Below are 26,865 nucleotides of genomic sequence, written 5' to 3'. Positions count from 1 at the left end.
ATAAAAATGTGAAATACACTATACATTACAATAAAATAAAATAAATCAAACTTTTTTGGTGCATAAAAATAAGTAAATACAAGTAGTGACTTGTGGTTCAGGTGAACAAGATGGCTAAGCTTGTCTAAGAGTTTGCTGATGCCAAAAAAGAGCAAACTGTGCTCTTCTGCCTTTCTTGTGCTGAACTTGGTGCTCATCTAGTCCCTTAGTGAACCAGCTCAACTGCTAATATGACTGGAAACTGCCTTGGCTATTATTTCTCCCAGATTGGCATGGTGAGTTAGTTGAGCAAAGAACTGGATGAATGCTAGAGCAGTGCAAGAGAGAGAGGGCTCTGACTGAGCAAAAGGGAGCAGAATTAGCCCCTTTGAACAGCAGAGAACTGTTAAATCATTTAAGCCTGTCTTGTGTGACTGCACTCTTAATACAGAGTTTTGAATGTAACACACTTTCTTCCCCCTCCCTCTAGCCCAAGCACTCCTCCTACAAGGCAAGCTGAATCTCAACTTACGCATTTTTGTTTCAACACAACAGGAAGCCGTCAAGATCTTGAATTGTGAGAAAATTCAATTATGAAATTCTTAAATAGAAATAATTTGGAAATTGTTCAGGTGCTATCTCAAATGACGTGAGTGCTTAGTACAGACTAACCAGGAGAGGCTTCTCTACTAAAGATAAACTAACACTTCCTAACTAACTGAACCTATTCCTGTCTAAGCTGATACATTATTTACACTATTTGTTTGAAAGGAAAGCTATTGGAACTTTTTAATAGTGTTCAAAACAGGCTATTCAATTCACAGTGAATTCTATAGTTAGTTGTTCTCAATAGGCCATTGGTCTGACACAGCAGAGCAGTTCTTTTCAATAGTGGAACCTTCTTTTAATGAGTACAGTATTTATTATTGTACCTTTAAATAGGTTCTGTGGGGGCTGTAGCAGTACACTGCAGTACATGTTAAACTTCCACTGTTAGCTTCATTCTTAAGATAGGAACAAAGTGGAGTTAATATAAACCAGTACAACTTCCTTGACTTTGTGTTTTGTAGCTTTCTTCATTTCTTTTGAAAGAAGCTCATCAATATCCAACTAGTGGAATTTGCATTTTTAGCGTTTAATCTTTTTGTCCGGGTTCTGCACCCAATCTTATCTCTCCCTTCTGCCCTCCAAGATGTCCTGTGACATCGCTGCCTCAAATTTCATGCAGCTGCTCTCTAGTTGTATGCATCCAAATTGCCTGCTCACTACTGCCAAGAAAGAAAATACACATTTAATAGACCTCCGCCTTGGTGGGATTCATTTTGGTTTAGTGGATGCTTTTACTGCTACAACTTTAATGAAAATTACTCTCAAAAATTCCTTCAAATTTTGTTGGCACTAGTCATTTGCATTACAAATTCAGAGACCATTGGTGTAAAAAAAAAAAAACAAACAAACAACAACAAAACCCAAACCATGAAGATGCTGCCGGAGCAGGCAAAACTCATTCCGTACTGTGTTTCTTTTCATTTTTTGCCATCATGCTATTAGACCTCTGCTTGGAAAGCCTGTCTGGCCCCTTGCTACTCGTCCATGGAGCATCTACCCCCTGCACTTTTAAAGCTTTTTCCTAATGATACATTGACCTTTGAATCCCCTGGGACTTACCTTTTCTGCCCCCTTTCCTCCTGCATCTGCAGGGGGGAAGTCTGTGTAGTGGCCTGTGAACCAGGTAGCGGGGAGATGAGTCTTCATCTGTTACTACAGTAATTCTTTGTGTGTTTGTGTCACTGGTATCTTTCTGTATCCAAAACCCCCCATATACATGTACCCCAACCCCAGGTGCACTGGCCTGTCTCTTGACAGAGCCCTACTTTGTAATATGCTGAACTTTTAGTTACTTAGCTTTCCACTCTCAAGGACATCCTGCTATGTTCATAAACTGCATGAATCCTGCAGGAGGCCATGCTCCTGGACCTCCCAGGGTGGACCTGGGTCCAGGCCCTGCTCTGGTGCATCAGTTCTTCCCTTCTGTGGTATGTTTCTGCCTCTGCCATTGTATAACCAGGCCCAGCAGAGGGACTTCGGCAAGAATGCAGGGTATGATTATATGTACCTAAACACAGGTTTATTCCATTAGTTCAGCTACCAGAACCACAGGAAACCTTTCTGTGCCCCTGGAGGAAATGAGACCGTCCCCTCTAAAACAGTTACCCAGGAGGTCAGCTCATTTGTAACAGGTGACCAAGCTGTGTAAACCATACAGTAACTGCTTGTGATTTGTTAGAGCACTAGTTTTTTCCACCCATCATGGGTATATGGTAGTATTTAAAAGCAGTGTACATTATTAACAGTGTTGTGAACATGTGACTGTGTTCTGGTGTATGTATGCTGCTGTGGTTGTCCTGGTAAACCTCCGCAGCTTATGCTCTTGGGCATTCTCTAGAAGTTTTATCAATTTCAAACCAAAATGAATAAAATTTGCAAAATTATTTCTCCCCTATTCCACCCCAGCCTAGATGGGTGTATGGTAATGCTTGGGTGTGAAGCATTTTTGCTGGCTTTACTTCTTTTTTTTTTCTTTCAATTTTTTAAAATAATTCATATTAATGACTTTCCTATATCGGCATAGATTTCTAGCAGATAACTCATTTTATCTTTTCAGTGCAGTCTGGGTAAAATTAAAAGTTCTATATACATGTATGTGTGTGTACATTTGAAAATTAAAACCTGTGCAATTATAATGGCTGATGCTTAAGTGTAAATACACCTTTGTAAATCATATTTTAGTATTACTTAATACCTGAGGAGCTAAGGAATGCTTTTTACGTCTTTGTAAAGTGTATGTAAAAGGTGGTCTTTTTCAGAACAGTTGATGTTTTAAGTAAGTTGCTGCTGCTGCTGCTGCTGCTGCTGCTCTAAGTCTGGGTCCATTATTTCCTGTCTTTGCAAAGGAATGAACACTAATGGTTTTAGCATGCAAAGCACTTGTTTTGATTACTTTTGTTTTCAACTGAATGAGACTAAAGATAATATTTTCTTCACTTGAACTCGCTCATTTGAAGCTAAGAACTTGGCTGAAAAATGTAAGGTTTCCTTTTCAAATGTATGATTAACAATTGTGATGATGCTTCAAGTATTTTATTTGTTCCACTTGACAACTGTGTGTTGAATAGTAGATATACAGAAAAGAAAATAGCATGCTGCTTGCTGTCATGCTGACAAAAATTATTACTGGGGTTTTTTTTTTTTTGTTTTTGTTTTTTGGCAGGGGCAGGAGTGTAAAGGTAGTCTATTTAATAAATGCTACGAATGCAAGATAGAACTTAATGCAACTTTTAAAGTACTTGTTTAGAGTATGTAATTTGAATACTTGTATCCTTAGCAAAGACTTGGAAATTTCATGACCTGCAAATGCTTTTGAACAGTTTATGAGTTGTTATCTCAACAATTTAAATGTATAGGAGAGAAAGAAGAGTGCGTTTTCTTCTTTTGAGATTAATCCGCAGTTTTGCCAATTTAAGCAGAGGAATTAACTGGAAAATGCTTTCATCCAATTTTATTTCATTTGGCTATCAGAGAAGTTGCACTAGATACCTACATTCTCATGAGTGTTCGCTTTGCCTATTTCAGTGATCGCTGTGGAGAAGACCCAAACCAGAAAGTAATCCATGGGGTTATTAACTCCTTTGTTCATGTTGAACAGTATAAGAAAAAATTCCCCCTAAAGGTAGATACACGTTTCTGACTTTTTAAATTTTTTAATTAACCTAGTGTATGCATTGTTTGTCCTTTAAAAAAAAAATCTCCCTTTTAGTTTTATCAGGAAATTTTTGAGTGTCCTTTTCTGAGTGAAACAGGGGAGTATTATAAACAAGAAGCTTCAAATTTATTGCAAGAGTCAAATTGCTCACAGTACATGGAGAAGGTAAGAGACTCTTCTGTACATATGCAATAACTGAAATCTGATGTTATCAACTTACTGATTATACATGTTTTCCTGTACAGCTTCCATAAATCTTTGTTGTATGCTTTTGTGCATACTGTACTTTTTAGTGTCATGGTTAACCTGAGTATAAACTACAAACTTTGCCCATGGATGGACTGTCAGTTTTAAAATATTTTGTAATAAATTATAACTCAATTTCATTAAAAGTAAAAAAAGGAAAACAAAAAAGAAGGCAAAGCCCAATTCATGTATCGAGTTGATGAGTATTGCTTCCTCACTTCCATATTTTCCTTCTGTTTGTAGTAGCATGAGTTCTAGCAACATAATGGTTAGAGAAGGTTATATGATAGAGGTGTTACAGAGCATTGTTAAAAATTATATACTCTGAGTGAATTTTCTTTTGTTTTGCCTTGTGGTGCATGAAGTCAGGTTGTGGTTAAATTGCTTGTAATTCTTATACCTTGCTCATGAAAGCAAAGATTAATACAAGACTAGGAGTCAGTCCTCAGTGGTGTGCTGTCCACACTAACAAGATAAGTTGAGAAGGCTGTGAGATTGCTTTCAACCACAAGGAACAAAAGCTAATGGTTGCACACCTGAGGTGAAATTCGGGAACAGGCTAAGACTTCAGGGAAACCAAAAGAAATGCAGATTCAGTTCGTCTGTCATTAGCAGCCTACAGCTGCCCTTCTCTCCTTAGGCTTCCCTCACCTTCACCAGATATAATTACTTTTATGTCAGTATTCCTATGACTTATTTTATAATAATGCCTATTTCCTTCATTAAAGTTATAAAGAAAGTTTTTATTGATAGCTCAGGTGTACTCCTATACCTTTTGAGTAGATGTTTACATACAAGCATGTGAGTTTGGAACAGTGAAGTGACTCTTACAATCATATAAGTAGGTGGTGTGGTAAAACTTTCTCCGGAGGAGTAGAAAGTGAAGTAGGAGAAACTGGGAAGGACAAAGTTGAAGGGAAGAAGAAGTTTTGACAACTACTGACTGCTGTTAGTCAGCCTGATTCAAAAGAGCAAATTTAATTTTTCATCATCCTGGACAAGTTCTTTTTTAAAGTGTGTTACTTATTTGTGTGTCTCATTCTACATACATAAATTGCTGTATATTCGTGGTTCTATACTGGTTGTTAGTATTTCATCAGCTCTCAGTTTCCAAACTTGTTTGTAGGTTTTGGGTAGATTAAAAGATGAAGAAATGCGGTGTCGGAAATATTTGCATCCCAGCTCATATGGCAAAGTAATTCATGAATGCCAACAGAGAATGGTAGCTGATCACTTGCAGTTTCTACATGCAGAATGTCACAATATTATCAGACAGGAGAAAAGAAGTGGTAAGTCTCAGTGGCCACAGAAAGTGGAAATCGTTTTTGTTTTCTTCTTTTAGCATTGCCGTTTGCTGTCTTTATTTAGTGACCTTCGATGTGCTTAAGCATTTTCAGCTAGTACTAGTACTGTTACCTAGAAAGCCCAATTAAAGCTTGAATGACATTTTTCTTTTACCATGTAATACATTCTTATTCTTCTAAATATCTAGTCAAAGCATTCTTTTACTGTTAACAGCCCTTTTTTTGACCAATACTCTTTCTTTGTCTTAGTTGCCTTAAAAACACATTGAAGTCCTGTGTCCTGTAGAATTGATCATATTTTATGCTTGTGTCTTCATTTGTAAACCAATGACTCTGTCTTTACAGATTCTTCATCATCATAATGAGTTAGGATTATAAAATACTTTGGCTTCTTTTCATAGCCACTTTTTATTGTCCTGAATCTTTTGTGACCTTTCATCTGAGATTCTTTTTATAAGGGGAGATGCTCTTATAGTTGTATTCCCTGCCTGACTAAAAGAAACTTGCTTCTTGATGACTACATGCCATTTACCCTTGAAAGAATGCTTATTCTTTCATGGAAGATGGTATCCCTTCTGTGAAACAAATTATTTTTCACAGTCAAACTCACATTGTATCCAGTAGTAGTGTTCAATTTCCAAAGAGTTTGGCCAATTTGATCAGAGCTTTGTTACTTAAGAAAGAAAAAACAAAACTCATTTAAAAAAAACCCACACGCAAACAGTTGCTTATTTACAGCTGTTCTAACTTGAGAAAAATTTTAAGCCACCACCATGTCAAGTAGATACCTAATTAATTTTACTGAGCTGCTGCTAAGGGAGATTTAGTGAAGCCAAGGATAAAAATAAGCTGGCACAATACTTTTCCATAGTAGCACACATCTCCTCTTGGAGTTTCTCCTAAATAAACAGTACTGGGAGAGTGACTTTGTCACAATGGCAACACTCAGTAAATACTGATAGTAGCCCTACTATTTCTCTTTTTGCTTTTGTCAGCGATCCAGTGTATGTTAATTTTTTATTATTTTTTTTCAGAACAGTTGGTCAAGTTTCAGTCCTTGGAAAGTTCTGTGTAAAATGGTAGTACTATATTAAGTGTTGATTTTTAGTGTTTCTAAGCATATTCTATAAAAATGTATCTCTATTACAGACATGGCTAATATGTATACTCTGCTTCGTGCTGTGTCAAGTGGTTTACCTCATATGATTCAGGAACTACAAAACCATATCCATGATGAGGGCCTTAGAGCAACCAGCAATCTTTCTCAGGAAAATGTGAGTTTCCACAGGCAGCTGAAGTTACCTGTTTGATTAACTTTCCAGATGAAATGTTTACCCTTTTCTTTTTAGTCTGTTCTGTTTTGGGTTGTTTTTTTTTCTAATTTTGCCTGTATGAAATTAGTTTGGAACATTATGGATAAATTGTAACTTCTGATCAGCACACTTAGCTGTGCGACACATACCTATCCTGAGAGTTGGTTGTTGTGATCTAACCCAGAAACAACTACAGCTAGAAATTTCTCGTTTGTTTAATGCTGTCATGGCAAGTAGGTCCTTTTGTTCTGTGTATGTATTTTTTTTTTCCTGAATTTCTCTAAGTCAGTGGCATTTGCTGTTCTTGCACCTAAGGAACCAATGATTCCATTTAGTTATTACATGTTATTTGTAAAGGCTTGACATCATGTCCTCATTTCAGTGTGGTGTTTTTCACTAATAGCTTTTTGGTCTCATATTTTTGTGTAATTTCTGAAAATACTGTAGCTAAATTATTTTACTAAAGTGTGTTACGCTTTTTTCTGTTCATGTGTATTTAGATTACTCTGTTCCATTTTTCGTTCCTCCAGCATTGCTGTTCAGAAACAAACAAGCTTTCATCTGGCATTATTTTTGTACATGTGTACATCTTGCTGTCTAGATCTGTGATCACTTTCAGATGCTGACTTATCCACCCAGTGTTTCTGTCTGTAATAATATATAGATACAAACTGTTGTAAATTCACTCTTTTATTGACTGCACAAGAGTTCTTACTCTCCTGTGACTCCTGTGTGCATACTGAAAATGGGCTAAAGTCTTCAGTAGTATATTTTGCTTTGAGATTGTTTGTACATTTATTGAGTTTATTCTTTCAAACTAAGTGTCTACATAGGGAAATGAATGCAGAGCCATAAGGGTGATGCAGCTTCATAGCCGTATGTAGATAAATTCAAAATGTGAAATACTTGCTGCACTGTGTGGATTAAGTACTTTGTCATCAAAACATTTTTCACGTGTGATCTGAGAATGCACTTAGGCTATCATGTGATACAGCCAGTGCATTGCACACTGTTGCATTGCTGCCTACCTGTTTGTCTGTATAGGGACTCCTCTAAGTCATATTGGTCATTTCTGTACAAAAAGTGTACTGAAATGTGGTGCACTAAATTAGATTGGTAACTATCCTACATAAGAAAATTCAAAGGGTTCATCCAGATTTTCTGTCTCTGAAGTCAGTGTGTAGGAGAAGCAGCAGTTCACTTATTTCAGTAGCTTTTTGGCTTGATTGCTGTATTTCACAGAATCACAGTATCATTATTTTAGGGTTAGCGTCAAGATTTTTGGGTATGACGGCAAAGTGTAGACAGCATGAGAGCAGTATAGACTCAAATGTCTGTAAATGTAGCCATACACTCTTCTTTCCAAAACATACTCAATCAGAGTAGTGTAAGAGGACAGCAATGCAGGATTAATCCTCTCAAACACGTAATCACTGCGATTTTAACTTTTACCGGAAAGAATAATTAGGAAAAAATGTACAACTAATGTAGATATATTTGTGTGTAGATAATATTTTTCTCATTAACTTGCTTTCTGTTTTATCTGCTTTTTTCAGATGCCAACTCAGTTTGTGGAGTCAGTTTTGGAAGTACATAGTAAATTTGTTCAGCTCATCAACACTGTTTTGAATGGTGATCAACACTTTATGAGTGCCCTTGACAAGGTAACTTAAATAAAAAAAAAGCATTGGAAAACAAAATGTGAGGCCCTGTTTCAGGCTTACCAAAATTCTTCAGGACATCAGCACATGTTCAGGGATGGCGTTCTTACGCAGTTTTTCTAGTTTAGATATGTAATCAAACAAAAGACGATCCAGTGTTTAGAGAAAAGATACGTACGAAGGAGACCACTTTAATACGTAAATCCGTTCTGAACAAAATACCTTTTTTTCATTGTAATTCAAACACAAAAATGGAGCTGACCCTTTTAATGTAAATCTAAGTGCCAGTAATAAATAGATAAATGGAGTGGTTTTGGGTAGCTTGATAATGCTTCTGTGCATTTGAACTTTGATTTGCTTGCTGCCATAATGTTTAAAATCCTATTTATAATTTCCTGTCTAAGGATGCATGCATACATTTCGTTGTTCTCTTGTGTTTACAGTAATTACAGTTTGGAGGTAAGGTCATAGTCTAAGATTTGATAATTTTCAGCCAACATTAATCTGGAAAGACACGGTGATGAATACATCAGTAATAATATCAATAGTAGTTATCCATCTGTATTTGTGCTTTTGAGAAAATAATTGTTTATTATTTTAAAAGAAATACTTATTTTAGTACCCTAATACATTTCTGTCTCAGTTGCAGTTAATGTCATGTACCAGAAGGTGGAGTAATACGAGATTGCCAGCTATATTTGCTGGCACATATGCAATGTACTTTTCCCTTAAATACATCAACTCTTCATTTCAGTGATTTTGTTACAATAAATATTTGAAATCTTAATTTGCTGTCAGTTTTTCATGGTGGATGTCAAAACTGCTACTGTGGTCTTTAGTAGTATTGCAAAAGAGTGGTCAAAACATCAAAGAGTTTGTTATTTCTTGTCAAGTCATGCATTCGTTTCTCACAGGGATTCTAGGGACCTATTATCAAATATTGGAATGTTGAGGCATTGTACAAAAGCTGCTTAACAGTTTTTCTTTATAATAACAAAAATAATGTTTGTTACTATAAAGGAACTATAATTCCTAGGAACTATGGTCATACAGTATTTTTGTTTCAGTATTGGTTTAAAACGCTAATTTAAATGTGATATGTAGTTTAGAAACTAACCTTGATGATTCTGATATCGTTGTTTACAATTTCCAGTTCTAAACTTCCATTATCTGCTTCTTTTTCTTTTTCATCGTATCCTGATTTTCTTCACCTACCATACTTTTTGTACTGCATTGCTTTGAATTTCCACTTTCAACAATATTTTTTCTCCTCTTTTGTATACCAAGAAATCCAACAACCAAAAGATCTTTCCATTCTTACTGTTGTGAGCACACCATGTATGTTTTTGAGCTCAAGATACATGCTGTTCATGTAAGCTGCTCTTGATGTGCTGCTGCTCAAATCTCCTTTATCTGCAATTATTCCTTGGTTCCTTTCTTTGGGACCATACGTAGTGGTGTGCACCAAAATCTTCATACTTCTAGGTTTAAGTTTTTAACCAGAACTTAATTGGTTCTGCTGCTTTCTGTAATTAATTTCTGTTCCTCTGCTTTTTCCACTTAGAAACATTCAACACGCACATTCTTACAGAACAGTAATTCAAACCCTTTTATTAATTGTTTCTCTTTGATTCCCTTTTGTGTAGTTCAGTTTTATAGGGTCTGAACTTTTTTTTTTTTAATTTCTTCAAATTTTATGAAATAAGAAGTTCTAAGCAATTTACATTTTTTCTCTTTGCTCTGTCTTCCTATGTAGGCTTTGACATCAGTAGTTAACTATAGGGAGCCGAAGTCAATCTGCAAAGCACCTGAGTTGGTAAGTGATACACAGAAAGTACTATTTTTTAATACTGTCAAATGGATTGGCAGGGAGTCCATCACACAGATGATTTCTCACACTAATTAATCTCAGTGGCGTTTTTCAGTAGTAAGGAATAACTTAACCTGCGTGCACATTTTGTGGGTTGGTTTTGATGCAGTTTTTATACAGATTTTGTATTCTCTGTAAATATATGTATTGTTCTCTGATGAATACAGCCCTTGTAATAGAAAATGAGGCTGTAGACTGTGACTTACTTCATGCTTCAACTCTTGTGTAGAAGTTTGGTCTACCTTGGCATACATTTATTCTCAAGCTTGACAAGTAGGTTTGTGTTTGTTTTTCCTTTTTTTAACTTGAGCTGGCCAAGTACTGTGACAACTTGTTGAAGAAATCAGCAAAGGGAATGACAGAGAATGAAGTGGAAGACAAACTTACAAGTTTCATTACTGTTTTCAAATACATTGATGACAAAGATGTATTCCAAAAGGTAACTTTTGATACTCAATAAACTTTAATGTTTAACTTAAATGTGGTTATGGTTTTAAAAATCTTCATGTCTTATTTCTTTTTATCTAGTTCTATGCCAGAATGTTGGCAAAAAGATTAATTCATGGTTTGTCTATGTCTATGGATTCTGAAGAAGCCATGATTAACAAACTAAAGGTAATGTAATATTCTAATGCAGAATAAGCAGACCTAGCAGTATGTAATGTTGAGAGGAAGCAGCAGATGGTGCCAGAGATAATTGAGCAGTTAATTGATCTTGTTTCCAATAGCTGAAAGGAAAAACTAATTTCTTAGTAGTCTGTGAAAGATACACAGCTAAGTAGCACCAACGCATTTGAGATTTTTATGAGGTTTTGGGTATTTTTATTAAGGACATTCAAATAATTGATATTTGCATTTAAAAAAGTACCAAGGACCTTCATAAACTATCTTTCAGTTTTATAAAACAATGTTGTTCATGTAAGTCTATAGAAAGTCAAACTGAAGTAAATCTTGGGTTTTAGTGTTTGTTTTCTATTGTAGCTAGTGTTCTTCGTAAATTTTATAACAATGCTTTTGCTAACTATTTTTTCCACATATTAGTAGTGAATGTGCGTAAGTACTGTTTTCACTGTAAAACCTGTTACAATGTTTCTTCACAGCAAGCCTGTGGTTATGAATTTACCAGCAAGCTCCATCGAATGTATACAGACATGAGTGTTAGTGCTGATCTCAACAATAAATTCAACAACTTTATCAAAAACCAGGACACGATTATAGATTTGGGAATTAGTTTTCAGATATATGTTCTACAGGTACTAATGTATGTTTATTACTATTGAGTTATTTGTACTTAATTTTTATATTTTGATAACATTTTGAACCATTTTCCATGAATAGTTCTCATATGGAAACTAAAACTTTGAGATTTTTGTGGAATAATTAATTTTCCTAGTGTTTCTTATTAGAATTAACCCAATGGTACAGTAAAGAGTAATGACATAAAATGCCTTGTGTTTCTTGTCTTGAATTAATACCTCAGTGGGGCATGCATAATGAGCAGTAAAAATTCTGGTGGATATTGCTAGTCTTATGGCGTAACATATAGAGCTGTCTAATAGAGTGGGGTTTTTTGTAGTGTATATGTTGCATGAAAACATTAATACTTTTATTTTTCCTGGTACCTTTAGGCTGGTGCATGGCCTCTAACTCAGGCTCCTTCTTCTACGTTTGCAATTCCTCAGGAACTGGAAAAAAGTGTACAGATGGTAGGTTAGTAGGAGACTTCTTGTAAACATGGAAAATGTAAAATAACTCCAGATAAAAGATCATCAGTCTAACAGAGAAAAACCTGAACTGCTTCATTTTGTTTGTAAATCATGGCTACCTTGTTTCCAGTCCATATTAAAGTTGGAGAGGTCACCTAAATGATACACTGAATTTATATATGTATTTGCATAGCTTTTATTTTTTGCATGTCTTCTACTTTCCATGATTGATGAAGGGGATACTACTAAATACAGTCAAATGAACTGGCTTGATGTAACCTTTGAAACCAATTCTTCATATTTAGATAAAAAAGGGTTTTGTTTCTAATATTAAATTGGATCAGATTTAATAGTGGATGAAAATGTAGGTACAGGTTACTTGTCCTGTAGTTCGTAGGAGCCATTCAAAATTGAGCTTTGCACGAAACTTCTTTAAAGCTAATTTTACAAATTCTTAAGGCAGTAAAGGTTTTACTTTGGCCAAATGTTCTCTTTTTATGTGATGATTTCTGCTTTGTGGAGGTCAAATATTTTATTACTTTTCATTATATTATGGTGCTCTAAATGTTACCTCTGCAGTGTTTGTGTTAAAATACAGAATATATGTGTTGATCTTTGCTGAAGTGTATTTAATGTTGAAGTACATTTTAGGTAATTAAAAATTACATTATTTGATACAACAGATTTTTTTAAAGCAGTTCTTATATCTTAAATTGATTTAAATTATAATGGGAAATTTCCGTGTCTGCCGTGAAGGAGCTTTTCAGTGTATTGCTACGAAATATTAGAACTATTTATTCTGCTTTTATTTCCAATGTATTAAGTGGCGCTTGGTTTTAGCAGTGTAACAATTTCCAGCCCATGCTATGGGATCCACAGAAGGTGATTGATGGCATTTTGCTGTTCTTTGTGAGCTTGAAGTAGGAGCATTGTCAGTCATGCCTGAGTTGGAAAATTGTTACGGATTTGCATATGAGAAGCAGCTCAGAGTCTGGGTTGTGTGCCTAACTTCACTATTGAAGTTTGTTTAAAGGAGCAATTCATGTGTTGCCTGTCTAGAATTAATGCTCTAAATTATACTTCTTATTCCTTGAGGAAACAGAGCATAACCTTGGGGAGTCTTTGAAAAATTGACAATGTCTGTCTTTGCTGTCAAATTTGATCATTGATCCATCAAAAGATAGTTCTCTCAGTATTCTGGCCAGGATATAGAAAGAAGAAAAACCATTCTGTAGCTGCACTGGAAAGCACCTCTGTATCTGGGCAAATTGTTCAGCAGCTTTTTCAGGCTCCAAGCCTTCTGGAGCTTCCTGTAAATATAGATTTATTTGAAGGTATACAAATACTAGTTTTCATACTATGTAAGCTTGTGGGTGGAGAAACACCTGAATTTTCAAGTCCCCCTTTTTGGATTTTTCTTTAATGTTCAAGTTGCCAGACCAAATCAGAGTAAACCAAATTGATGTGTACACAGGAATTTCTGGATTGATTTTAAATAAGATATCAAAGCCATGGAATACAGAATGATTTCACCAATGTGAAAAAATAAAAATACAGTTGTTTTTATATGGAATTGGTAGGAACAGAATAATAAAACCTCACAAGATTGGTTGCTAAAACCTCCTAGAAATTAAGTTCAGTAGAGTTGATACTTCCTGCAACATTGTTCAACTACAGTATTTTATACTTTGAGAGCATGAGTGTGTCAACAATCTTTTTGATTTAATCATCAAGTGATATGTTAATATATTCAAGTGTTTTGGTAAATGGCTGATGTTTAGTCATCACCCATCTTCTAAAGGAAATTCTGTCAAGAATTGGTTTGCAATGTTTGCATCCAATATGGTGTGCATAAAGCCAGTATTTCTTCTCTGGGGTGGTAGTGTGATAATAAGCTATTGTAAGTAGTTATATGTGAGACTAACTGAATTTCATTTTGTTTTGCAGTTTGAATTATTTTACAGTCAACATTTTAGTGGAAGGAAGCTTACTTGGTTACATTATCTTTGTACAGGTAAAAATAAGTGCTTTGCTAAACGTATGCTCTATACAACCAACAATTGTTTGTTAAAAGTTCTTTTCAAATGGCAGCAGACATTGGAGTTGGAACATTATGTTGCCTGTAAAGTCAACTGACTTATTTTGAATTATAAATAATTATTTGCTGCTTAGTATTTCCATCATTTGTTTTGTAAACTTGCATATGTTATCTGTGATCTACTAATTCCAAGTAAAACTAGAATTATACATTATTAACTACAAAACAGTACTGCAAAACTGCAGAGTTAAAAATAATTGCCCTGGAATTGTTTCTGTAGCATTAGACGTCCTTTAGTTGAATAATAAATAATGCTGTGATAATATTTTACTCGGATATTTAAGTAAAGTATTTATAGTTATGTTTTTATTTACTGTATAGAAATATGTGTTAAAAAACATCTTAGTATATAAAATTGTTGTTTAGTTTAGTAAGTATCAGTCAATTGTATTTCATTTCAGGTGCTTTCAGTATCAGGTTTTAATTACTGAGCACCACAACATACTACATGGAGGTGAAAACCAGACTAGCATACAACCATATAATGTCATGAAAATTTAGGTCTGATAATAGAAGTTTGCCATTCATTCACACTTACCTTCACACAGAAAATATAAATCTGCTTTCAGGCAGATTTCTTCAGAGCTTTTTGCTTTTTCTCTTCCCTTCCCTTCCCGTCCCCCAGAATCACAGAATCCCAAGGGTTGGAAGGGACCTCAAAAGATCATCTAGTCCAACCGCCCTGCAAGAGCAGGGTAACCTACAGTACATCACACAGGAACTTGTCCAGGCGGCCCTTGAATATTTCCAATGTAGGAGACTCCACAACCCCCCTGGGCAACCTCTCCTGCTCTTCTCCTGCTCTTCTCCTGCTCTTCTCCTGCTCTTCTCCTGCTCTTCTCCTGCTCTTCTCCTGCTCTTCTCCTGCTCTTCTCCTGCTCTTCTCCTGCTCTTCTCCTGCTCTTCTCCTGCTCTTCTCCTGCTCTTCTCCTGCTCTTCTCCTGCTCTTCTCCTGCTCTTCTCCTGCTCTTCTCCTGCTCTTCTCCTGCTCTTCTCCTGCTCTTCTCCTGCTCTTCTCCTGCTCTTCTCCTGCTCTTCTCCTGCTCTTCTCCTGCTCTTCTCCTGCTCTTCTCCTGCTCTTCTCCTGCTCTTCTCCTGCTCTTCTCCTGCTCTTCTCCTGCTCTTCTCCTGCTCTTCTCCTGCTCTTCTCCTGCTGCTGTTACTATTTTCTCTTTGCTTTCTTTTCTCTTTTTTTCTCTCTTCCCCCTTCTCTTTTTTTTTTAATATTAATATTGTGGAGGAAAAAAAAGAAGTAATGGACAAGTCTTTTGTTTTTAAATCTTACCTTGAAACAACTTTCATGTAATCATTATTCTGTCATTCTGTGTAAGCTCTTACTAATTGGAGTTGATGTCTTGAGGCTATTTGGAACTTCCTTTTTTAATTTTTTTTTCTTACTATAAATTATATTATATTATCCAAACTCAACAGTGTAGGCTTCCTTTTGTAATTGAAAACGCGGTTGCTCAAGTATTCATAAAAAAAGAGGGCTTTTCTGTTGCAGACTACATTCTATAGAATAAAAACATCAGTTTGCATCTTCCCATTCAAAGTGTTAAATGCATACTTAGGTGTGAGTTGACTGTCTGGAAATATAGGAGGAGCTCTAATAGTTAGGCTTCAGGTGACTTTTCAGCACATTCCATTGGTTTATAAAATACTACTTGTATCATTACAGGTGAAGTAAAAATGAATTATTTGTGCAAACCTTATGTAGCCATGGTCACAACATACCAAATGGCAGTGTTGCTTGCCTTCAACAACAGTGAAACTGTCAGTTACAAGGAGCTTCAGGATAGTACACAAATGAATGAGAAGGAACTGACAAAAACCATCAAATCCTTGCTTGATGTTAAAATGATCAACCATGACTCAGACAAGGTAATGCAATAATGATATAAAAGAGTTTAATCTTTTCAGACTTGTGATTCTAATACTTGTGGGTTTGGTGGGGGGTTTTTGATATAAAAGAATCCACTGTTTGCTTTTTCTTTTTTTCATAAACTGTATTATTGACCCTTGTGAACAATTAGAAATCTGTATTTATAAGGAGGAAGCAGACTTATCTGTGTCATGTAGGTTCTCTGTGCGTGTAACAGCATAGTATGCTGAAAATGTAATAATTGTTTATTGTTTCTGTTGCATTTCATCCGTATGGCTTTAGACTCACTGCTGTTGGGGAAAATACTCTTTGACTACACCATTTTCAGAGTTGTACTGGATCCTGGAAAGGAGCCAGAGTAGTAAACTAGAGAGTCTTAGAGACATTCTAAAAAAAAAAAAAAAAGGAAAATACTGTGGTATTAGGAGACTGAAAGTGATGGCAACCATGTTAGAATCATAGAATTGTTAGGGTTGGAAAGGGCCTTAAGATCATCTAGTTCCAACCTCCCTGCCATGGGCAGGGACACCTCACACTAAACCATGTCACCCAAGGCTTCGTCCAACCTGGTCTTGAACACTGCCAGGGACGGAGCATTCACAACGTCCCTTGGCAACCTATTCCAGTGCCTCACCACCCTAACAGGAAAGAATTTCCTCCTTATATCTAATCTAAACTTCCCCTGTTTAAGTTTTAACCCATTACCCCTTGTCCTGTCACTGCAGTCCCTAATGAAGAGTCCCTCCCCAGCATCCCTATAGACCCCCTTCAGATACTGGAAGGCTGCTACGAGGTCTCCATGCCGCCTTCTCTTCTCCAGACTGAACGGGCCCAACTTTCTCAGCCTATCTTCATACGGGAGGTGCTCCAGTCCCCTGATCATCCTCATGGCCCTTCTCTGGACTTGTTCCAACAGTTCCATGTCCTTTCTATGTTGAGGACATCAGAACTGTACACAATTGTACATGCTGTACAACTGTAAACAAAACTTTGTTTGTGGTTAAGGCAATAGCTGATAGAGGTTCTGTTTTTGACTCTGCCTCATGCTTCTGTATGACTTACATGAAACCAGTTACCCTTTTCCTGTACAGCAGAGGGCACAGATGTCTGTCATGTAAGAAACACTGCAGAAGTGCCTGCACATGCCACACAAACTTTAGCGTGAGTTTCCAGCTAGCCAAGAATGCCTGTTACTCAGACAGTATCAGGCGGGAGAAACTGAGATAAGCTGTTCACTTATGAGAAAAAGAATCCAAAGCTGCTCTGATAGCTGCTTTTTTTTTTAACCAGGAAAATATTAGAAAATGGAAAGTGAGATCACAAGGAAGATCTGATGCTTGGCTGAAGCATAGGACATGCTTCCAATATCTAGAAATGAGCTCAGGTTGGAACAGTGACTGGGAAGATGTCTGTTAAACCATGGGTGAAATGTAGCACTGGGAGCTATTACAGAAAACAGTGAGATTTTTTCATAATCTTAGAAAGTTGCCCATTATTTAAAGGATTTGCATTTATTTGTGTCTGTTGTATAAGTTTCTTTAAGCTTACGTCATTGAAGCGTGAATGGCATGGCTTTCCAACCCTTTTACCTTTTAGTATTTGCCACTGCATTTTCTGGTTCTTTAACTTCCAGGCTATTGTATTCAAACATCTCTGCTAATTCTGTTTGCTTTGCACTCCATTCAGCAATGTGAAAGGAGATCTGTAGACAGCCTATCAGCTTACTTATTGAATAAGCCAGTGAACTTCAGTGGCTTAAGCAGTGAAATTAAATACACTAACTTCTCTTTACCTGTATCTGAGCCATATAGAAAAGTACAGTTTATGTACAGTTTACAGTTTTGTTGTAGTTTGCTTTTGTTTAGTTGTTTTGGGTTTGTTTGGGTTTTGTTGTTTTTTTTTTTGATAGAAGGAAAACAAAAGAAAACATTGGAGTCATGCTTTTTGAGTTCATGCACAACACAATTTATTTTGGTTTATATTCAACCATGTCAGCAGAATAATGCTAAAATTAGTGTTAGTTTATATTTTTTTAAAGCTTTTGATCTTTGTCCTTTGTTGAATTTTCTATACCATTCTTGGATATTATAAAATATAATGCAGAATATAAAATTAAAATTAATATTGGTTTGGATATAAATTTAGATAAATATTGACTGTGTTCACTTAAGTATTTGCACTTGAGTTTTGACAAGATTCCAAAGTCTCAGAAGCCCAGTACCTTTATTCTGCTGGAAATTGGTAATACTTCTTGTCACGGTTTAGGGCCAGTGGGTAACTCAGCACCACTCAGCCACTTGCTCAAACTCTCCCTTCCCTCCCCACCCTAGGCAGGATGGGGAAAAGTGAAAGAATGTAAAACCCCACGAGTTGAAATAAGAATGGTCCAGTAACTAAAGTATAATATAAAACTGCTGCTACCACTAATGATAAGGGAAACAACAAGGGGAGAGAATATAAAACTAAAAGGGGAGAGGAAAAAACCCAGTAAACACAAGTGATGCACAGTACAGTTGCTCACCACCCATTGACCAATGTCCAGCCCAACCCGAGCAGCAATCTGGGCCTTCCAGGTAACTGCCCCGTGTTTATATACTGGGCATGACATGCTGTGGTATGGAATACCTCTTTGGCTAGCTTGGGTCAGGTGTCCTGTCTGCTTCCTCCTGGCTTCTTGTGCCCCTCCTCACTGGCAGAGCACAAGACTGAAAAAGTCCATGATCAGGGTAAGCATTACTTAGCAGCAACTAAAACACTGGTGTGTTATCAGCGTTGCTCTCAGACTAAAGCTGAAACAGCACTGTACCAGCTGCTAGAAAGGAGGAAAAAAATAACTCTTACAGCTGAAACCAAGACACTTGTACAGGCTTTTGCCTGGAAACTACAAAGATCAGTTGAATATAAAGGTGTTTGGGCTGCAGGGAATAGTTGCCATTTATTGAAAGAATTGGACTTTTACACGTGGAATAGAGTTGAGATTCTGATAGGAAAAAATCAGAAATGTACACATAGATGTGGAACCGTACAAGTTGCAGTTTGTCAACTTTTTCTTCTATAACATAACAAAATGCTTAGATGTTTTTCTGTACATTCTGGAAGGCAACATCAGTAATAGTTATGAAAGCAACAGTTCTTTCTTGAGCTTCTGCTGTAAATAAATGCAAATCCTACTTTCCTTGCAGGGAAAAATGAGTTTAAATGGAGACTGTTTGCAACTACGCTGTTGAAGTATTAAATCAGAAATTACTTTAATCATATTAACTTATTTAATAAAATTCATGTATGTCAGAGTTCTTCATAGTGTTTTCTAAAATAGACTTGATTTCTAGGTTAGTTAAACCGTTGCTTAAAAAATTGACCTGGTTCAAGTGGCATTTTAGAATTCCAGCTACAAACCTGAAATTGTTTGTGTGTATGCAAGCCCCTAACTGTGAATTTTTTCAAAGTAAGTTGTTAGTCATTTTCTGGTTCCATTCCTGATTTTTAAAAAGGTTCTTTATTGCAGGAAGACATAGAGGCAGAGTCTACGTTTTCATTAAATATGAGCTTCAGCAGTAAACGAACAAAATTTAAAATTACTACATCAATGCAGAAAGACACACCACAGGCAAGTATTCTTTGGTGTTTGAAGCTTGAACAGACTAGGAAGGTTATTGTTCTAATATTGAATTTATTGTATTCACTTGGTGTAAGCAGATGTAAGAGTTCCTGTGTAAGATTTAAATTTAAAGCTTAAGCAGTGGTTGGGTTTTTGTACTTAAAATATAGGCAGGAGAAGATAGAATAGGGAATAAGAAAGTGGAAGAAAAATATAAACAAGAACTGGTCTTCTGGTGCTAAGGGGGATTGACATTTAGCTTGTCTTAGCTAATGAGACTTTTTTTGTTGGTGGTGTTTATAAAAGCAATTTATTCCAGGAGCAGCAGAACCAATGAAGTCTGTTTTCCTATGGTTTTATGTCCTTTGGTAACTAAAATTAACTCCAGTTTTGATAATCCATGTTCCTTCTGTATCTCCTAAAACGTAGGATTTTGTACAAGAGGTGTACATGCTGCCAAACTCAATACTTTATAATAAATTCTGCCTGCCTTTCTCCCTAGCGAAAACACTGGTTTGGATGTGTCTCTCCTACCTCCCTAACTTTCATGAAACCTGCTATTCTTGATATATGGAAGTACTTTGCCTGGAATTGAACTTCACCTAGATTTGTTTTTTTATTAATTCGCCACTTTTAATAAAGTAGAAAGTATGCATTCAGGGTATTTTTATGAAGCATTTATTGATCTTGCTATATTTTAAGCATTACTGTTCTTCCCGTATTGCAGGAGATGGAGCAGACCAGAAGTGCTGTAGATGAAGACAGAAAAATGTATCTTCAAGCTGCTATAGTCCGTATCATGAAAGCACGTAAAGTGTTGCGGCATAATGCTCTTATTCAGGAGGTAAGACAAAATGTTTTTTGTATGATGTCAGTAAAATCTTCAGGATTGTGGGGTAAAACATCTGACCAGAAAGCATCCCCATGTCAGAACTGGTCCCCCAGTGAAATTAGTGAGAATTTTATTGGAGTCTACTTTGAACTGGAGCACTGTGATCCCTCAGTCTTGTAAATGTGTCTTAGCACTAAAGCATTAAGTGCCCCTATGCTTGCTCTTTTCCGTTGGCTGGTTCTTTGCCGACAGATGTTCTGTTCTGTAAGAATCCTTGCCAGAGCTGTAGGTTCAGTTGAAAACCTGAGTATGTATAATCTAAGTATGGAATTTCCACAGAAGAGCATAGGCAATTTTGAGCTCTAATTGTGATTTTTTTTTTCTAATTCATAATTTTTAAAGTTGTCTGAATATGGAGACATGCACTTCTTAATCTCCCTTTTCCATTAAGCAGTAGGGTTATCTAGGTTTTTTAGATTCTAGGATAATGATCTGTGAACAGGCTGGGAAGGAAGTGCTATTTCTTTCAGTTTTCTCCCACTTTCCCATCTGTGCTAGTTGCCTGCCTAACTGTATTTCTTATTCCAACTTAACCTTTGCTCCTGCCAACCAGTTCCCAGTTTTAGTTTCCTCAGCAGTCCAAGGCATTCATTCTCCAGTTTAATTATTTCTTGTGTCTCCTGAGCCTTGCTTGGAGAGCCTCAGAGTGGACTGGTGAGAGAGGGAATAAAGATTCCTGCTGTATTCAACCATTTTGAGCATGTGGGTGGAGAAGCATTCAGTCATTTTGAGATCTGCTGTGTGCCTTCTGTCTTGTGGTGATGGAGGAAACAGTTTACCACACCCACCACTTAATTTTTATTTGCTAAGAAAAAGGCAGCTGCAGAGAGCTAAGCCCAGAACTTGCAATGTGAGGCATCTTAAGGGGTTTGGATATTGAAATAGTTCTTGTACACAGATACTCTGAAAGCTTAATTTAAGAAATCTGATGTTGAATATCTAAAAGATGAGGCAGTGCAGGTTCCAGTTATTCTCAAAATCTTTGGTTATTTTGGTTTCCTGTTACTTAAATCATCCATGCGATTATGATGAAGTCCTGTAAGAATTTACAGCTAGCAAATGGTAGGCAAGCCCTGTTCCATCTTTGAAAATATTTTTTTTTTCCCTACTCTCAAATTCTTAGAAAATGTTTTCAAAGTGTATTTTGCTTGAGATCAGTTTATAAGGGTGGAATAGATGACAAATTTTTTTGTTTTGGAAACAAAAAATCTTTTCTGGTTACTAGTTCCTTTGTTTAACTCAAGGGGCACTGTCTGACATGCCTCTACTGCATTTTTCTCTTGCAGAACAGTATAGTCTGTTAACATCAGGAGCTTTTTGATGTCTTGCAGGAAAGGTGGACATTTTGGTTGTTACTTGGTTAAAAACTGAGTAGAAATTAAAGCTGGTGCTTTATTTGTCTATTACCAGCCACATCCACCTATATGAATTTTTTTTTACCTTTGCTTTTAACTAAATTTCTAACACTTTTGAAAAATCATGTCCTTTATCATTTAGTCTTTAGCTCTCAATTTTGAATACTACTTGTATCTTAGATGGTTTAGAGAATTTAAAACTGAAGGCTAGGCTTCTGAATAATTGATATCTATTCTGTAGTGTCGGGACCTTGATGTAGCCTCACATGATCAGTTGTGAAACCTCAAGCAATAAGGAGAAGCAATACCAAAATCCAATAGCAGTAATTTTTCCCTTTTTTTTGCACTCTGAATTAATTTGTACCTATTTTCATGCTGCCTCAGTTAAACTGCTGCTGGAACCTTTAAAATGTTAAATGTCTTCTCTATAGTCTATGATACAGATGTACTTTTTAGGCATTTCAGAAATTATTGCCAGATTTTAGAGCAAATTGTGGGGATACAAGTTTTTATATAGTTATTGCTTGAATGCAAAGATGAAAATCTCATGTTAAGTGGAAATTTATGTCTGCACTGAGCTCAGCGACTTGTTTTGCTTCATGTTGTAGGAATAAGGCCAAACTGCCGTGTGGTTCTGAATTGAACACGCTCAGCTTTCTCACTAGACTGACCTTTATTAAAAAAAAATCACTTACTATCACTTCCTTTTTCTCCCCTGTTAACCTTGTAGTAAGATTTGATTTACTGTCAAGAGCCTTTTTATTTCTTAGTGGCTATTAGTGATATTGTTACTAATTATGATCACATTGTTACTTTTATTATGATGTTTATATACTTACATGTAATGTATTCACTTAAAATTTCTAGTCTTATTTCTTTAGGAGTAAGAATGAATCACTTGAAAGGAAGTCTGTTTACTATGAATGGTTAATATTTTCTAACCCCATTGTGTTTTTCTGAGATATAAGTGCAGGAGTATACTGTTTTTAGAGATATGATTGAGAGACTCCTTGCCTTAATATAATTAGCTCTAATTCTAGCAGTTAGACTACAGAACCACACATTTCATTTAGGCTGAGGTGTCCAGGAAAATACTCAAGGCTCTCGGTAGACCTGTGTATGTAAGCATGTTGTCTTTGCTGAATTGTTACTTGTGTTAGATATGCCCTGTTAGTTTTACTTTTAGCTCCATGCTGTAGTATTTTGCAGGACAAGGTAGCTTTTCCCTTAAGATGAGCGAGGTCAGTGGGAGAAGTGGAGGGCAAAAGTCATTTCTGGGAATGCAGTCATTCCCAGGATATTTTTTTTATTCTGACCATCAGGTATTTGTATCATCTTTCTTATTTGTATTATCTTTGATAAAGCAAAACCTTACCAATACAAAATTGTATCTTTTGTTCTCTCTTTCCTAAGTAAATACATGAAGTATGATGATGACAATCAGTATGAATGTAGGGCTGAAGTTAGGTGAAATCTGAGCAGATCTATTAGCTTGTTAGCAGCAAGTTTCTTCTCATTTGTACTGCTGTGGAACATACCAGACCCTTGGCTGCTAGCCCAGCAAAACTCACTTGTTTGAGCTTTTTGTTTGCTTTGTTGGGTGAGCTCTACCTGGCGAGTGCTATTGGCCCATAGAGGGCTCCAGCATGCTCTACAGCTGGGACAAAGCAAGCCTTGAAAAGTGGTAAAGAAAATGTGCAATCCAGCTGAAATAAAACTTACTTCCTTTACAGAACAAATGAGAAACTACAGGCAAAATATATTGTGACACTTGATTAGCAAGATCTTTGGTTTGAAAAATTGTCTAAGTTAATAGAAATGCATATTCTGTTAACTACGCATCATTTCCTCCTCTTCTCTACAAGAGAATGGGCAAAACTGAGAAGTATTAAGAGACATCTGAAGTATTGCCTGCAGTGGCAGTTTCTTCCACGATGCATATGTAGATTTATTTATTTTTTTCCCCAGTAAATAACTTTTTACTGTATGTATTACAAAGTTCCAACCAGATGAACCTCACCAAATCATAGGTCTGGCTTCAGTGAACAAAAAGAAGTTCATCTTGATTGTCTCAAATTGCCTAGGAAAGGAGCTCAGTGGTAGGGAACTCTATTTACACCTTCTGGGCAGCTGAGCAGTTCAGGTGCCTTCCAGGACCAGCACTACATTGGCTGGAACTTCAACAAAACACAGCAAATCCAGCTCACATCTCATATCCTGACAGCTGCAGCAGCAATGAAATAGTGTAATTTTACAAAAATGATTACTACTTGAGCTGTGTCTTCTGTGATGAAAAGTGTCATCTAGGGCTTTTCAGCAAATTGCTTGATAAAGTGTTATTCTTTTTTTCTTGCAGATTTGATTGTCTAGTGCAGTAGAATCTCAGAGAATAGGCTGCATTTTTAATATCTTTAAACCGTGCTATTCAGGAATGGATAAGCTTTTATAACATGGTCAGATTTTGGGGTAATTTGCTATGTACCTGCTTATATGTTCTCCTAAACATGACTTTTTAATGATAAAAAGAAAACACAGGTTTCACAAATCTTTATTAAGTGAAAATGTCATCTCTTTTTATGATAAAAAAGTGGTGATGGATGAGGAGATAATTGTGTTCAACTTTAGAGGTAGTTTTGAAAAATACAATCAAATGAAATTTAACCATTCAGAATTTTATAAATTATTATAAAAACTAAGATTAACACATTCTCCAGGCATTACATTTCCAAATAAGACTGCTGTAACTCAAAACGCTCCATCCCTGGCAGTGTTCAAGACCAGGTTGGACGAGGCCTTGGGTGATACAGTATAGTGTGAGGTGTCCCTGCCCATGGCAGGGGGGTTGGAACTAGATGATCTTAAGGTCCTTTCCAACCCTAACTATTCTGTGATTCTATGATTCTAAAATTTGCAAGTCTAGGACTGTTCCAGAACAATGAAAATACATAAACAGAAGTAAAAGGGAGCTAGTCTAGGAAGGGAAATCAGTTACCAAGGCTAGTATGGAAAGGAACATAGAGTTTTACAAAATTTTCACTTTGCTTGAGCTGTGATAATAGTGAAGAAGTGTGTTAATGTTTGATTAATTTTTAACCTGAATATCTATCTACGTTTGTACAGAATTTACCCTTAGTGAATATTTCTGTAGCATTTATAACTGTTGGAAATAAAAATAACAGAAACCCCGTGTCTTTCTCTTGCAGGTAATTAGCCAATCGAGGGCTAGGTTTAACCCAAGTATCAGCATGATTAAGAAGTGTATTGAAGTTCTGATAGACAAACAGTACATAGAACGAAGCCAGGCCTCTGCAGACGAATACAGTTATGTAGCATGATGTTGCTATCCTGCAGGTATGACTGTAAGGAGATCATTGCTGTCACTGTTTGGTGTGTTCCTGTGGGAAGAGGCAGGCCTGTGCCTCCATAATTGGTCACTTGGCAGCCCCTATTTTTCTGCTGTTTACAACATCACCAGTGCCATGTCATGAGCGTCAATGAAAATGCCTATAGATATTTCAAGCTCATGTCATTATGACATTTCTTAAACTTTACTAAAAGAATGAGTGAAGTATTGCTGAAATGTGGAAAATTGGTTGGATACCATGCTTTTTTTTTTCCCCCCTCCCCTTTCACGTTTGCAGTTGATGTTTTTTAATGTATCTTAAGACAAAGTTAAAAAAAAAAAGAAAAAAACCTAAATATTGTAATATGACAGATAACCTAATAATTGTATCTACATTAAAATGTAAAAAAAATGACGAACATGATACTGCTGCTTGTCAAATAAAAAAATAAAGTTATATAATGTGTCTGGAATGATTGTAGAAATGGATATAGCGTTAATGTCTGTAAATATTATTCAGACTTGGACGAGTGAAAATAATGTTATGTGTTTGGGTTTTGGATAACCTCAGAAGTAGATCTGACGTAAGAACTAATTTATATAAAACTGAATACAAGGTTTGTTTTGTTTGATGTGATTATAAAAAAAAATATTTATGGTGAAGTGCACATCTTGTTTTCTTGAGATTAGGGTAATTTGCATTCTGAGTGCCTGAAGGCCTACTCTGTGTCTGTTAATCTCACACTGTGCATTACAAGAGAAAATAAACAGGCATCTGGGGGGATTTCAGTAGTGTAGTGCACAAAGAGTTGAGGATGGTTATCATGAACATCAAAGATAAAGTTCAGTGGCTTGTGAAACCACCCTGATAATGGGAAAAAGTATAGCAGACAGTCAATTGAAAACTGTTGTTTCACTAATGCATTGGGCAGAAACACTGTGTGGATTGGTACCTATGTTTGTTTCTGCCTAAGCCTATACTAGGGTTTTTTTTCCTTTTTTCCACTCCTGACTCATATAGTCGTGTTTATTGTATTTTGTTTTCCTCTGCCCCAGTTGTATTTCTAGCTATTTGGACAGACAAATTCATGGGCTGTTCCATGTCCTGTGTTTCTCATCATGGGTTGCATGGTGACTACTCACTCTCAAATAGGCAAAATATCACTCTAAAAGGTACTAACTCTACCACTGGAAGTAATTGGAGTTTAAAGAGCGTTAAGAAAGTGAACACGCTGAATGCCTGCTGCAGAAAACAGCTTCCTCGTGGCTATGCCTGCAATTATCATTGACAGGATTTAAATGTTCTATTTTTGCCAGATTTTATTAGTGTGCATATAAATATATATATGTAGATATATATCATTTGCAATATTTTTTTAGATTGTGTAATATTTCATCACCTACTAAAAGCCAGAGATCCCAAACTAATTTTACAGGAAATAGCCCTCTGGTGGGAGCTTTTTCCTTCTTTCTTTTTCTAGCTTTTCACTGTATAAAGATTTCTCTCTGACTCTCACACTGTTGCTGTCTCGTATTTCTTAAGTGGCATGGGCATGGCATTCATATGTTATCTGGAAGGTACAGTAAACTTTCTGTATTTATCAAGGAAATGCATCAAGAAGTGGTAGTGTTTTCCTTATGTGGCTTTTGGTGAGGGCAGATAACGGGCAATAAACAATGAAGGGCACTAAACGTTTCTTCCATATTTATGCCATTTTATCCCATGATGCTAAGATCTAGATTTTTAAAATGGATTTATGTCTTAAAGAAGTGGGGTTTTTAACTGATCATAATATGGTTCAGTAAGTCATTGTCTAAAGAGGTAGTTCAGAGTTGTGTTGGGAGACAGCAAAGA

The 26,865-nt window shown here is 36.2% G+C and overlaps 1 protein-coding gene across 1 annotated transcript in view; it reads left to right on the top strand.

Annotated features, from left to right (window-relative positions):
- The window catches only part of CUL2 (cullin 2), a 49,981-nt gene extending 24,498 nt beyond the window's left edge, over positions 1-25,483 (top strand). The window contains exons 7-22 of the mRNA XM_057432825.1: positions 470-556; positions 3,613-3,709; positions 3,797-3,907; positions 5,115-5,277; positions 6,442-6,566; positions 8,162-8,269; positions 10,023-10,082; positions 10,447-10,575; positions 10,665-10,751; positions 11,237-11,389; positions 11,765-11,842; positions 13,790-13,856; positions 15,619-15,821; positions 19,328-19,429; positions 20,148-20,264; positions 24,871-25,483. Of these exons, the coding sequence (XP_057288808.1) occupies positions 470-556; positions 3,613-3,709; positions 3,797-3,907; positions 5,115-5,277; positions 6,442-6,566; positions 8,162-8,269; positions 10,023-10,082; positions 10,447-10,575; positions 10,665-10,751; positions 11,237-11,389; positions 11,765-11,842; positions 13,790-13,856; positions 15,619-15,821; positions 19,328-19,429; positions 20,148-20,264; positions 24,871-25,002 (1,819 nt within the window). The 3' untranslated portion in view covers positions 25,003-25,483. The remainder of the gene's footprint in view (positions 1-469; positions 557-3,612; positions 3,710-3,796; positions 3,908-5,114; positions 5,278-6,441; positions 6,567-8,161; positions 8,270-10,022; positions 10,083-10,446; positions 10,576-10,664; positions 10,752-11,236; positions 11,390-11,764; positions 11,843-13,789; positions 13,857-15,618; positions 15,822-19,327; positions 19,430-20,147; positions 20,265-24,870) is intronic.
- Positions 25,484-26,865: the final 1,382 nt, after the last annotated feature.

Source organism: Pezoporus wallicus, unplaced genomic scaffold, assembly GCF_028554395.1.
Source record: "Pezoporus wallicus isolate ANWC-B61680 ecotype Strahan unplaced genomic scaffold, APGP_CSIRO_Pwel_v1 scaffold_2584, whole genome shotgun sequence".
NCBI classification, from domain to species: domain Eukaryota; kingdom Metazoa; phylum Chordata; class Aves; order Psittaciformes; family Psittacidae; genus Pezoporus; species Pezoporus wallicus.
The sequence above is the reverse complement of the archived record's forward strand: the minus strand, read 5'-3'. Positions and strand labels throughout refer to the sequence as shown.